This window comes from Salmo salar, unplaced genomic scaffold, assembly GCF_905237065.1.
Source record: "Salmo salar unplaced genomic scaffold, Ssal_v3.1, whole genome shotgun sequence".
Lineage (NCBI taxonomy): Eukaryota > Metazoa > Chordata > Actinopteri > Salmoniformes > Salmonidae > Salmo > Salmo salar.
Window position 1 is genome coordinate 54,471 of NW_025548520.1, and position 13,030 is coordinate 67,500.

The 13,030-nt window shown below is 50.1% G+C and overlaps 3 protein-coding genes across 3 annotated transcripts in view; 1 reads left to right on the forward strand and 2 right to left on the reverse strand.

Annotated features, from left to right (window-relative positions):
* Positions 1-835, reverse strand: part of LOC106594162 (structural maintenance of chromosomes protein 2) — a gene marked incomplete at its 3' end in the record, with an annotated part of 53,190 nt that extends 52,355 nt beyond the window's left edge. Inside the window, 1 exon segment of the mRNA XM_045712478.1 lies at positions 104-835. Within this exon segment, the coding sequence (XP_045568434.1) occupies positions 104-271 (168 nt within the window).
* Positions 836-1,512: 677 nt separating this feature from the next.
* On the reverse strand, positions 1,513-3,426 carry LOC123733118 (exocyst complex component 1-like). Its single transcript, XM_045712480.1, has 3 exons — positions 3,209-3,426; positions 2,302-2,516; positions 1,513-2,113 (listed from the first exon to the last, which is right to left on the reverse strand). Exons 1-3 carry the CDS (start codon positions 3,327-3,329, stop codon positions 1,847-1,849), a joined length of 603 nt encoding a protein of 200 aa, XP_045568436.1. The 5' UTR covers positions 3,330-3,426; the 3' UTR covers positions 1,513-1,846.
* An 8,635-nt stretch (positions 3,427-12,061) lies between these two features.
* The window catches only part of LOC106591635 (phosducin-like protein 3), a 6,166-nt gene continuing 5,197 nt past the window's right edge, over positions 12,062-13,030 (forward strand). Inside the window, exon 1 of the mRNA XM_045712477.1 lies at positions 12,062-12,153. Coding sequence (XP_045568433.1) covers positions 12,148-12,153 — 6 coding nt within the window. The 5' untranslated portion in view covers positions 12,062-12,147. The remainder of the gene's footprint in view (positions 12,154-13,030) is intronic.

Genomic DNA, 13,030 nt, shown 5'->3' on the forward strand with positions numbered 1-13,030 from the left:
GGCACAGTAAGCTAACGTTAGCTAGCTAACGTCAAGGAAATGTCTTTAGCTCACTGGATAAAAACTAACATCTCTGCGTATTAATGAATAAGTAGCATATTACCTGAGACAAGTTGGTTATCCCCAATAGAAAGCATATCGAGTCGAGAATATTGGATTTTCCACTCCCGTTAAGTCCAGTAATAGCGTTGAAGAGCGGATCAAATCCGTTGATTTCTGTCCTCTGCGCGTAGGACTTGAATCCTTCTAAGATAATAGATTTGATGTGCATCTTTGCGTTGTCCTTCCCCAAAGTATTTCCAAAGTAATCCTTTTCGATATGTTGTAATAACGTGTAAAAACCACGACGCTATAAGGAGAGCTGGTGCTGTCAACAACAGAACACTCCCCTCCGCTTTTCGAATTTTGGCGCCAGGCACGCGGCCGTTCTCTGGTCCTGCGCATGCGCCTATCCGGACAAATGTCGTTAAAAAACCTTTTCTAAACCATTTTATACCCAATTTATTTGATACCTTTTATTTAAATTCATTTATTTGAAGTGTTGTAATAATTGTAATAATGTAGCTGTAAATATTAAACAATGTATTTTCTTTTTTTTTTTAGATCAGGAAAGTTGGTCACAGAGTTTCTAAACCCAGAGGCGCAACATCGCGAAACAGACCAGGCCGGAGTTTGATAAATCAATGAGAGAAGTGAAAGATTTTTCAATAGTTGTTAATTTTCTCGAAATCGAAAGGCACTACCTAGATCAGAGCCAACGTCTTAAGTAGTTGTGAACATGTTGTTACTACAACCTCGTGAAAGTCAAGGAGTGTCTTTGACGGCTTGCACATGCGCAATTTGGCGAGAGACGACCGTTAGACCCGATGACGTGTTTCTGCGCATGAGCTTAGCGAGCCAGCGTCGCCATGACATCGCCTTCACCTACAACCGTGATCGGGGATTTCTGTTGGAGAAGCACTTTCAGCCTATCTTTACTTGTACTGTCTTTGATTTGGTCATCTTTATACTTGTACTGTCTTTGATTTGGTCATCTTTACACTGTACTGTCTTTGATTTGGTCATCTTTATACTTGTACTGTCTTTGATTTGGTCATCTTTATTCTTGTACTGTCTTTGATTTGGTCATCTTTATTCTTGTACTGTCTTTGATTTGGTCATCTTTATTCTTGTACTGTCTTTGATTTGGTCATCTTTACACTGTACTGTCTTTGATTTGGTCATCTTTACACTGTACTGTCTTTGATTTGGTCATCTTTATACTTGTACTGTCTTTGATTTGGTCATCTTTATTCTTGTACTGTCTTTGATTTGGTCATCTTTATTCTTGTACTGTCTTTGATTTGGTCATCTTGTCACTCTACTGTCTTTGATTTGGTCATCAAAAATAACCGCATGATGTCAGAGTTTGTTGATTTAGTTTTGCTGCTGCCATCTACGGAAGATATTTCAAAGAGAAAAATTATGAAAAACTTCTCAAACTGATGGAATGAGAACATAAGAAGACAAAAGGAAAGTTGTTACATTTTATTCCGATTATTAGCTGTAATCATTTCACATGCTTGAGGAACAGTGTTAGAACGTTCAGAATCAGAACAGAGACAGAAGGTTTATAAGTACATGCAACACAGAGACTTAGAAATCTGGAAAGACAGTCATTTTAAATAGTGTATTCTTGATACATGGTAGAGCCTATGATTCACTCACACACACACACACACACACACACACACTCAGACTCTTTCTCTCTCTCTAAAATGGTATAACTGCTTGCATTTTGCCGGACCCCAGGAAGAGTAGCTGCTGCCTTGGGGATCCACAATAAATCCAAATCCAAATATCTCTGTCAGTCCAGAGGTACAGGGCACAAGGACAGACACACCAGGTTAGCAGCGTAGAAACATATCTGCATCAGCACCACACAGTCTCCTCTGTTCAAATATATAGACGACGGACTGATGTAGGCCAGGTCATAGTTCACCAGAGTCAAAGGTCGCCCGCAGTGCTTTTCGCTCAGGGCAACCAGGGCCCGCGCCATGCAGTACTTGGCGCCGCAGCTGAAGGCCGTCACCGACCGCACAGTGGAGAAGTGCATCAGGAAACACGGGTCGTCCTACAGGGAGGGGGGGAGAAGAGAGGGGAGGTGAGGTCATCAAAGGGGGACTAGAAGAAGAAGAAGAATGTCACAGCAAATGTTGTAATGTTCACCTTGCAGTGAGGACAGAATCATGGCAGCCCCTAGAGTCAACACTTAAATGTAAACACGGATGTAATGCAAAATCTGAGAATGATGTTCCTTACCACGTCCGGATCCCGCCCGTCCAGCAGAGTGAGGTCCTGGAGGAGCCAGACTTCCGTCCTCAGGTAGGAGTCCTCCAAGCAGGAACTCAGGCAAAACTGAGACTTGAGCTTCTTTTTCGATCCGGATTTCTGGGAATTCAGCAACTTGTTTGATCCAGAATACAGTGATTTCCGAGATCTCACCACACACAGCTGCACCTCTTTGGTCTTGGTCACTGTGGACCAGAGGACAACAATTATGTTTTGGAAAGGAATAGTCAAGCCGTTTTCTCAAGCAAAGCTAATGTTGTTTTTACCAATAGGGACAAAATGCATTGTTCCAAAAGGGATGCCGTTTTCCCGAGGACAACGGATGTTATCCAGCATTGGAAATTCAATTAGCGAGTAGAAGTAACACTCCTCTATTGGTGACGTTCACGGACTGTATCCAAAGACAAACTATTCAAGCCTAATTTCCATAGCAGATGTAGTTTGTTATATGACCCTAGTAACCTCCTCATCAACAGACTTCCCTGAGGTCTTTGAAAAAAACAATCCATCCGTCATTAAAAAGAACAAGTAGACCTAAAACAGAAACATCGTCATCTCTGCATCAGAGACCAAAGGAAAGTAAGAACGGAAGAAAACAGAAGAAAAACCACAACATCATTTAGAAAGAGATTTGGTCACACGTGGGACTGGAACCCACAACCCTGGCATTACAAGCATCATACTCTACCGACTGAGCCACACGGGACCATCAATCCATCATTAAAAAGAAGAAAAAACGCACGGAAACAGACAGAACATCATTTAGAAAGAGAAATAGAAGGAGAGAATCGTACAAAATAAAAAAGAAAGCAAGATGATTGAATAAACAAATGAACAATAAAATCAAACAAATGAAACAGAAGATGCTGATTTTTACCGTAGACACAGAGAAAATGTCTTCCTGGTGTTGCTTCATGTATCTCTATAAACTTCTGTAGTTTCTGTCCTTCAGGTCTAAACAACATCCTCTGCATCTCTTTTCTCAGTAGGGACGACATCTCAACACACAGGGATGGACAGGCTGGGAGGAGGAGGAGAGGAAGAGAGAGGGATGGACACTCTGACAGAGGTGGAGAGAAGGAGAGCAACAGAGTGGGAGAGGAGGAGAGCTACAGAGGAGGACAGAGGAGGAGAGAGAGAGTGGAGGAGAGGAGGAGAGCTACAGAGGAGGACAGAGGAGGAGAGAGTGTTAGAGGAGGAGAGGAGGAGAGCTACAGAGGAGGACAGAGGAGGAGAGGAGGAGAGAGGGTTAGAGGAGGAGAGCTACAGAGGAGGACAGAGAAGGAGAGGAGGAGGGCTACAGAGGAGGACAGAGGAGGAGAGGAGGAGAGAGGGTTAGAGGAGGAGAGCTACAGAGGAGGACAGAGAAGGAGAGGAGGAGAGAGGATTAGAGGAGGAGAGCTACAGAGGAGGACAGAGAAGGAGAGGAGGAGAGAGGAGGAGAGCTACAGAGGAGGACAGAGGAGGAGAGGAGGAGAGAGGGTTAGAGGAGGAGAGCTACAGAGGAGGACAGAGGAGGAGAGGAGGAGAGAGGGTTAGAGGAGGAGAGCTACAGAGGAGGACAGAGAAGGAGAGGAGGAGGGCTACAGAGGAGGACAGAGGAGGAGAGGAGGAGAGAGGGTTAGAGGAGGAGAGCTACAGAGGAGGACAGAGAAGGAGAGGAGGAGGGCTACAGAGGAGGAGAGAGGGTTAGAGGAGGAGAGCTACAGAGGAGGACAGAGAAGGAGAGGAGGAGAGAGGATTAGAGGAGGAGAGCTACAGAGGAGGACAGAGAAGGAGAGGAGGAGAGAGGAGGAGAGCTACAGAGGAGGACAGAGAAGGAGAGAGGAGGAGAGGAGGAGAGCTACAGAGGAGGACAGACAGAGTGGAAGAGAGGAGGAGAGAGGGATACTGGGACAGAGGAAGAGAGGAGGAGAGAGACAGACTGGGACAGAGGAGAGAAGAGAGGGATATGGGGATGGGGAGGAAAGTGTTGCAACAGGAGAAGAGAGACAGAAAAGAGAAAACCACTCAGTCAACAGGAGGGGAAGTAGGAGGTTGGAGAGAGTCTATAAAACCGGGAAAGTGGTGGTGTGTGTGTGTGTGTGTGTGTGTGTGTGTGTGTGTGTGTGTGTGTGTGTGTGTGTGTGTGTGTGTGTGTGTGTGTGTGTGTGTGTGTGTGCGCGGTTGACATACCCTCACTCTCTATCTATGTCTTTCTCTCTCTCACACACACACACCACACACACACAGTGCAGCAGTTATGGATGAGCCATGTATCCATCGACCATAATGATATCAGATTATTACTTCTCTTCACTGTAATCGCCCTCAGAGGGACCAGGGAGAGAGAGAGCCAGCAATCAGACACAGGATGCTTCCCTACATAGTGCACTACATTTGACTAGGGCCCATAGGGAATAGGGAGCCATTTGGGACCCTCAGATCCTCCCATCGATCGGCCCTATTAAACCTCTACTATTAAAGTCCATTATGACAGTCTGAAGTGACCAGGCTGGGTGTCTCTCTCCCTCTCCCTCTCTCTTGCTCTCCCTCTCTCTCTCTCTCTCTCACACACACACACACACACACACACACACACACACACACACACACACACACACACACACACAGACAGACCATTCAAGTCCATTATAACAGTCTAAAGGGACCAGGCTGGGTGGCTCCACCATGGATCCTGGCATCTGCCTCAATGTGTATCATCATGTTCCATTAGATTGGAGTTATACTGAGATGTATAATTGAGAGAGAGAGAGAGAGAGAGAGACACACAAGGACAAGGCAGAATCACACACACACACCATTTTGCAACAAGCTCTCAGTCTCACATCAGAATTAGACGTGTATCCATGTTTCTCAAATCTCAAATTCCGAAGTGGTTCCAAACAGAACATTTTAAGGTTAGTCATTAATTCTGAATGGTTAAGATAAGGGTTAAGGTTAGTCATTAATTCTGAATGGTTAAGGTAAGGGTTAAGGTTAGTCATTCATTCTAAATGGTTAAGATAAGGGTTAAGGTTAGTCATTAATTCTAAATGGTTAAGATAAGGGTTAAGGTTAGTCATTAATTCTGAATGGTTAAGATAAGGGTTAAGGTTAAGGTTAGTCATTAATTCTGAATGGTTAAGGATAAAGGTTAAGGCTTTAAACAAAATATCAAAAACATCTTTCCATGGCTGAATTCAAACATGCAACCTTTACAACCAAAGTCAGATGTTGACGTCAAATACAGACTTAACCATTCAGACTTAATGCCTTAACTGAACCCTAACCTTACAAATGTGGAGTGAATACCTAAACACTTAGACATTTGACATTTGGAACAACTTTGAAATTTGACGTTTGAGAAACATAGGTGAACGTCTAATTCTGCCGTCACTCTGTGAGACCTGGTTGACTTTTGGGGTGTCTCCGTGACGACAGTGTGGCGTCTCCGTGACGACAGTGTGGCGTCTCCGTGACGACAGTGTGGCGTCTCCGTGACGACAGTGTGGCGTCTCCGTGACGACAGTGTGGCGTCTCCGTGACGTCAGTGTGGCGTCTCCGTGACGACAGTGTGGTGTCTCCATGAAGTCAGTATGGTGTCTCCGTGACGACAGTATGGTGTCTCCGTGATGTCAGTGTGGTGTCTCCGTGACGACAGTGTGGTGTCTCCGTGATGTCAGTATGGTGTCTCCGTGACGACAGTATGGTGTCTCCGTGATGTCAGTATGGTGTCTCCGTGACGACAGTGTGGTGTCTCCGTGACGACAGTATGGTGTCTCCGTGATGTCAGTATGGTGTCTCCGTGACGACAGTGTGGTGTCTCCGTGATGTCAGTGTGGTGTCTCCGTGACGACAGTGTGGTGTCTCCGTGACGACAGTGTGGTGTCTCCGTGACGACAGTATGGTGTCTCCGTGATGGCAGTATGGTGTCTCCGTGATGTCAGTGTGGTGTCTCCGTGATGTCAGTGTGGTGTCTCTGTGATGTCAGTATGGTGTCTCCGTGACGACAGTGTGATGTCTCCGTGACGACAGTATGGTGTCTCCGTGATGTCAGTATGGTGTCTCCGTGACGACAGTATGGTGTCTCCGTGACGACAGTGTGGTGTCTCCGTGACGACAGTATGGTGTCTCCGTGACGACAGTGTGGTGTCTCCGTGACGACAGTATGGTGTCTCCGTGATGTCAGTGTGGTGTCTCCGTGATGTCAGTATGGTGTCTCCGTGACGTCAGTGTGGCGTCTCCGTGACGACAGTGTGGCGTCTCCGTGACGTCAGTGTGGCGTCTCCATGACGACAGTGTGGCGTCTCCGTGATGTCAGTGTGGTGTCTCCGTGATGTCAGTATGGTGTCTCCGTGACGTCAGTGTGGCGTCTCCGTGACGACAGTGTGGCGTCTCCGTGACGACAGCGGGGCGTCTCCATGACGACAGCGGGGCGTCTCCGTGATGTCAGTGTGGTGTCTCTGTGATGTCAGCGGGGCGTCACCGTGACGACAGCAGGGCGTCTATGGTTATCAGTTTCAGTTCATTATGTGTCATTCTGTCATTGGCTGTTCAGAGTGGATAGAACACATGAGACTGGAGGGGAGAAATAGACTCAAAATGATGATTTGATTTATGTGTGTGTGTGTGTGGTGTGTGTGTGTGTGTGTGTGTGTGTGTGTGTGTGTGTGTGTGTGTGTGTGTGTGTGTGTGTGTGTGTGTGTGTGTGTGATGATTAGATTTGACACATTTGTGAAAACAGAGAGGGATCGTCCTTCAGCTAAGTGCTTTTGTGTTCATGTTGTTGTTGGTTTTTGTGGTCATTTTCTGGAAAGGCTCTTTAGAACTGAAATGGAAAGGAGGGAGGAGGAGGGAGGAGGGAGGGAGGGGAGGGAGGGAGGGAGGGAGGGGAGGGGAGGGAGGGAGGAGGGAGGGGAGGGGAGGGGAGGGGGAGGGAGGGAGGGGAGGGAGGGAGGGGAGGGGAGGGGAGGGAGGGGAGGGAGGAAGGGAAGGGAAGGGAAGGAAGGGAAGGGAAGGAAGGAGGGAGGGAAGGGAGGGAAGGGAAGGAAGGAAGGAAGGGAAGGGAAGGGGAGGGAGGGGAGGGAAGGGAGGAGGGAGGAGGGAGGGAGGGAGGGGAGGGAGGGGAGGGGAGGGAGGGGAGGGAGGGAGGGAGGGGAGGAGGGGAGGGAGGGAGGGAAGGGAAGGAAGGGAAGGGAAGGAGGAGGAGGGAAGGGAAGGGAAGGAAGGGAAGGGAAGGAAGGGAAGGAAGGGGAAGGGAGGGAGGGGAGGGGAGGGAGGGAGGGAGGGAGGGGAGGGAGGGAGGGAGGGAGGGAGGGGAGGGGAGGGAGGGAGGAGGGAAGGAAGGAAGGGAGGGGAGGGAAGGGGAGGGAGGGAGGGGAGGGGAGGGAGGGGGAGGGAGGGAGGGAGGGAGGAGGGAGGGAGGGGAGGGAGGGAGGAGGGAGGGAGGAGGGAGGGAGGGAGGAGGGAGGGAGGAGGAGGAGGGAAGGAAGGGAAGGGAAGGAAGGAAGGGAAGGGAAGGGAAGGGAAGGGAAGGGAAGGGAAGGAAGGAAGGGAAGGGAAGGAAGGGAAGGGAAGGGAAGGAGGGAGGGAGGGGAGGGAGGGAGGAGGGAAGGGAAGGGAGGGAGGGAGGGAGGGAAGGAGGGTAGGGAAGGGAAGGGAGGGAAGGGAAGGGAGGGTAGGGAAGGAAGGTAGGGAAGGAAGGGAGGGAAGGAAGGGAAGGAAGGGAAGGGAAGGAAGGGAAGGGAAGGAAGGAGGGGAGGGGAGGGAAGGGAAGGAAGGGGAGGGAAGGGAAGGGAGGGGAGGGGAGGAAGGAAGGAAGGGAAGGGAAGGGAGGGGAAGGGAAGGGAGGGAGGGGAAGGGAAGGAGGAAGGGAAGGGGAGGGAAGGGAGGGGAAGGGAAGGAAGGGAGGGAAGGGAGGGGAAGGGAAGGAGGGGAAGGGAAGGAGGGAAGGAGGGAAGGAGGGAAGGAAGGAAGGGAAGGGAAGGGAAGGAAGGAAGGAGGGAGGGAAGGGAGGAAGGAAGGGGAGGGAAGGGAAGGGAGGGAAGGGAGGAAGGGAAGGAGGGGAAGGGAAGGGGAGGGAAGGGGAGGGAAGGGAAGGGAGGGAGGGAAGGAAGGGAAGGAAGGGAAGGGAGGGGAGGGAGGAGGAAGGGAAGGGAAGGAGGGGAAGGGAAGGGAGGAAGGGAAGGGAGGAGGGAAGGAAGGGAAGGGAGGGAGGGAAGGAGGAGGGAAGGGAAGGAGGAAGGAAGGGAGGGAAGGAAGGAGGAAGGGAGGAAGGGAAGGAGGGGAAGGGAAGGAGGGAAGGAAGGAGGGGAGGGAGGGAAGGAAGGAAGGGAAGGAAGGGAGGGGAGGGGAGGGGAGGGGAGGAAGGGAAGGGAAGGGAAGGGAAGGAGGGAGGGGAGGGAGGGAAGGAACGGAGGGAAGGGAAGGAAGGGAAGGGAAGGAGGGAAGGAAGGGAAGGGAAGGGAAGGGAGGGGAAGGAAGGGAAGGGAAGGGAGGGAAGGGAAGGAAGGAGGGAAGGGAAGGGAGGGAAGGGAAGGGAGGGAGGGAAGGGAAGGAAGGGAAGGGAGGAAGGGAAGGAGGGAAGGGAAGGAGGGAAGGGAAGGAGGAAGGGAAGGGAGGGAAGGGAGGGGAAGGGAAGGGAGGAAGGGAAGGAGAGGAAGGAAGGGAGAGGGGGAAGGGAAGGAAGGAAGGAAGGGAAGGGAGGAGGGGAGGGAGGGGAGGAGGGAAGGGAAGGAAGGGAAGGGAAGGGGAGGAGGAGGGAGGAGGGAAGGAACGGAGGGAAGGGAAGGAAGGGAAGGGAAGGGAGGGAAGGAAGGGAAGGGAAGGGAAGGGAGGGGAAGGGAAGGGAAGGAGGAAGGGAAGGGAAGGGGGAAGGGAAGGGAGGGGAGGAGGGGAGGGAGGGAGGGAAGGAAGGGAAGGGAAGGGAAGGGAGGGGAGGGGAGGGAAGGAAGGGAACGGAGGGAAGGGAAGGGAAGGGAAGGGAAGGGAAGGAAGGAAGGAAGGGAAGGGAAGGGAAGGAAGGGAGGGGAAGGGAAGGGAGGGAAGGGAAGGGAAGGAAGGGAAGGGAAGGGAAGGGAAGGGAAGGGAGGGAAGGGAAGGAAGGGAGGAAGGGAAGGGAAGGAGGGGAAGGGAAGGGGAGGGGAGGGGAGGGGAGGGAAGGGAAGGGAAGGGAAGGGAAGGGAGGGGAAGGGAGGGGAAGGGAAGGGAAGGAAGGGGAGGAGGAGGAGGAGGAGGAGGGAGGGAGGGAGGGATATGTTGAATCTCATGAATAACACATGAAGCTTGTGTCCCAAATGGGACCCTCTTCCCTAGGCCTCCATGTATATGTACACCCCTTCATACACTATATATACAGCAGTATGTGGACACCCCTTCATACACTATATATACAAAAGTATGTGGACACCCCTTCAAATTAGTGGATTTGGTTATTTCTGTCACACCCGCAGTAGAATGGCATTACTGAAGAGCTCAGTGACTTTCAACGTGGCACCGTCATAGGATGCCACCTTTCCAACAAGTCAGTTTGTACAATTTCTGCCCTGCTAGAGCTGCCACGTTCAACTGTAAGTGATGCTATTGTGAAGTGGAAACGTCTACAAGCAACAACGGCTCAGCCGCAGTGGTAGGCCACACAAGCTCACAGAGCGGGACCGCGAAAGTACTGAAGCGCGTAGAGTGTAAAAATCATCTGTCCTCGGTTGCAACACTCACTACCGAGTTCCAAACTGCCTCTGGAAACAACAATCAGCACAAGAACCTTCCATCGGGAGCTTCAGGAAATGGCCGAGCAGCAGCACACAAGCCTAAAATCACCATGCCAAACGCCAACTGGAGTGGTGTAAAGCTCGCCGCCATTGGACTCTGGAGCAGTGGAAACGCATTCTCTGGAGTGATGAATCACGCTTCATCGTCTGGCAGTCCGACGGATAAATCTGGGATTTGCGGATACCAGGAGAATGCTACTTGCCTGAATGCACACTGCCAACTGTAAAGTTTGGTGGAGGAGAAATAATGGTCTTGGAATGTTTTTCATGGTTCGGGCCCCTTAGTTCCAGTGAAGGGAAATCTTAACGCTACAGTATACAATGACATTCTAGATGATTCTGTGGTTCCAACTTTGTAGCAACAGTTTGGAGAAGGCCCTTTCCTGTTTCAGCATGACAATTCCTGCTCGCACAAAGCGGGGTCCATACAGAAAGGGTTTGTCATGATCGGTGTGGAAGAACTTGACTGGCCTGCACAGAGCCCTGACCTCAACCCCACCGAAAACCTTTGCGATGAATTAGAACCCTGACTGCAAGTGAGGCCTAATCGTCCAACATCAGTGTCCGACCTCACTAATGCTCTTGTGGCTGAATGGAAGCAAGTCCCTGCAAAATGTTTCCAACATCTAGTGGAAAGCCTCCCAGAAGAGTGGAGGCTGTTATAGCAGCAAAGGGGTCAACCAACTTCCTATTAATGCCCATGATTTTGGAATGAGATGTTCGACGAGCAGGTGTCCACATAGTTTTGGTCATGTAGTGTATATATATTTACAAAATATATATGGGGGATTGGAAATGATGCAGACAATTACATTGAAGGAAGCCATAATATATCTGCAATATTAAAGCTGAACTACTCCCTAAAAAAATAGAAAGAGGCTCAAATTGATGAATTGATTTATGTGTGTGTGTGTGTGAGTGTGTGTGTGTGTGTGTGTGTGTGTGTGTGTGTGATGATTAGATTTGACACATTTGTGAAAACAGAGAGGGATCGTCCTTCAGCTAAGTGCTTTTGTGTTCATGTTGTTGTTGGTTTTTGTGGTCATTTTCTGGAAAGGCTCTTTAGAACTGAAATGGAAAGGAGGGAGGAGGAGGGAGGGGAGGGAGGGAGGGAGGGAGGGAGGGGAGGGAGGGGAGGGGAAGGGAAGGGAGGGAGGGAGGGAGGGAGGGAGGGGAGGGAGGGGAGGGAGGAGGGAGGGGAGGGAGGGGAGGAGGAGGGAGGGAGGGAGGGAGGGAGGAGGAGGGGAGGGGAGGAGGAGGGAGGGAGGGGAGGGAGGGAGGAGGAGGGAGGGAGGGGAGGGAGGAGGGAGGGGAGGGGAGGAGGAGGAGGAGGGAGGGGAGGGGAGGAGGAGGGGAGGGAGGGAGGGAGGGAGGGGAGGGAGGAGGAGGGAGGGAGGGGAGGGGAGGGAGGGAGGGGAGGGAGGGAGGGGAGGGGAGGGAGGGAGGAGGGGAGGGAGGGGAGGGAGGGGAGGGAGGGAGGGGAGGGAGGGGAGGGAGGGAGGGGAGGGAGGGAGGGAGGAGGGAGGGGAGGGAGGGGGAGGGAGGGAGGGAGGGGAGGGAGGGGAGGGAGGAGGGAGGGAGGGGAGGGAGGGAGGGGGGAGGGAGGAGGGGAGGGAGGGAAGGGAACATGTACATTATATTTGCATAAAAAGGTTGAATGGAAACCTGGTTAGTTTGTGGTATTTCAGCTTTGTGGTAGTTCAGGTCAACTGAGGACAACTGAAGTGCTTCACTTTGATGCTAAACCCATAAAGGCGATGATATTGCAACTAAATAGTCAACATTTATTGATCAATCCCTTGAAAACGGCACTCCGTTGTCTGTGGTTTTAGCGGAGCTGCGGGTCTCCTTGCCATCCCAGCAGGCAAATGGAACGCTTTCTTTCCACCGTATTGTGACGTTTTATTGATGACGACCTATTAGAATGAGTTGTATAAAAGGTTCTAACTCCATAATGACATCACGCTCTCTGTGTTTTCATTTGAATGTAAACTTGTTTCTGTGCTGCTATGTGACAGAATATTCATATTCCCATACATATTGATCTGAGCATCTTTGAGGAACAATGCAGGTGAGTACTGAGCAGGCTAAATTATGATCTAACCCCCCCCCCCATTAAAAGCTCAATAGCTGTATTCTGACAGTTTAAAAACATTATTTGTAGAGGCTGCTGCCTAAAGTTTTCAGATGTATAGTTAAATGGTACTCAATACATTTAGCTGTGATACGACTAGCTCCTAAGCGTCTAAACTAACATGGATCATTTAGCTACTTGATTGAGAATTTTAGGACCCCTGTAGGTATCAAAAATCAATATATATATTTATTTTTGGGGGCCTTCGCTATAGTCCATAGACGGGAATGCATTGAGAGGAACACAATATATAAATGGCAGAACACAGAGTCAAAAAAATGTATCATAAGGAATAAGGTTTTGAAGTGTCTGTCCTTTATATAAGAGATATAAGAAAGCTCAGAAAGAAATACATATTTAACCCTTTTATTTTGTTGGCACAAAACTACTTCCATAAATCCATAATTTTTTTCAAAACTGGTACCGGGTTACCTTCAGATGAGTCCCGTGACATTTGTGGGGGTCGTAGAGACAAACGAAGAACACCATCTTGTTCGTGAGAGTCTCCCCTTTCTATAGTGGGGTCACAAACGATTCGAACGCTACAGACGATTTTCGGGATGTCTCCTGGGCTGACAAACAGCGTTGTAGCTCTGCCACTTTCAACCACAGACGTGGAAGAGAGACATCAGCGGATGTGGTGGATTGAGAAGCAGCCCATTCAAAAATATATCTGTAGATTAAACAGAAGATTTTGACAGGGACCTTTTAAAAGGATGTTAATTAGATTGACACACGGGTACGTCTCTTAAGGACTAGCCTGATCAGCCTCCTACAACGTGGAAGAAAGACGTATTGGCAGCTTGTTTGTTTA

What these genes read in the sequence shown, in the direction of transcription:
- LOC123733118 (XM_045712480.1), bottom strand. Translation starts at nt 3,329, where the DNA reads ATGTCGTCCCTACTGAGAAAAGAGATGCAGAGGATGTTGTTTAGACCT. An exon ending in ACATTTTCTCTGTGTCTACG is followed by an intron (nt 2,517 to 3,208) that starts GTAAAAATCAGC and finishes TCTGGTCCACAG; the next exon opens with TGACCAAGACCAAAGAGGTG. An exon ending in ACGGGCGGGATCCGGACGTG is followed by an intron (nt 2,114 to 2,301) that starts GTAAGGAACATC and finishes CCCTCCCTGTAG; the next exon opens with GACGACCCGTGTTTCCTGAT.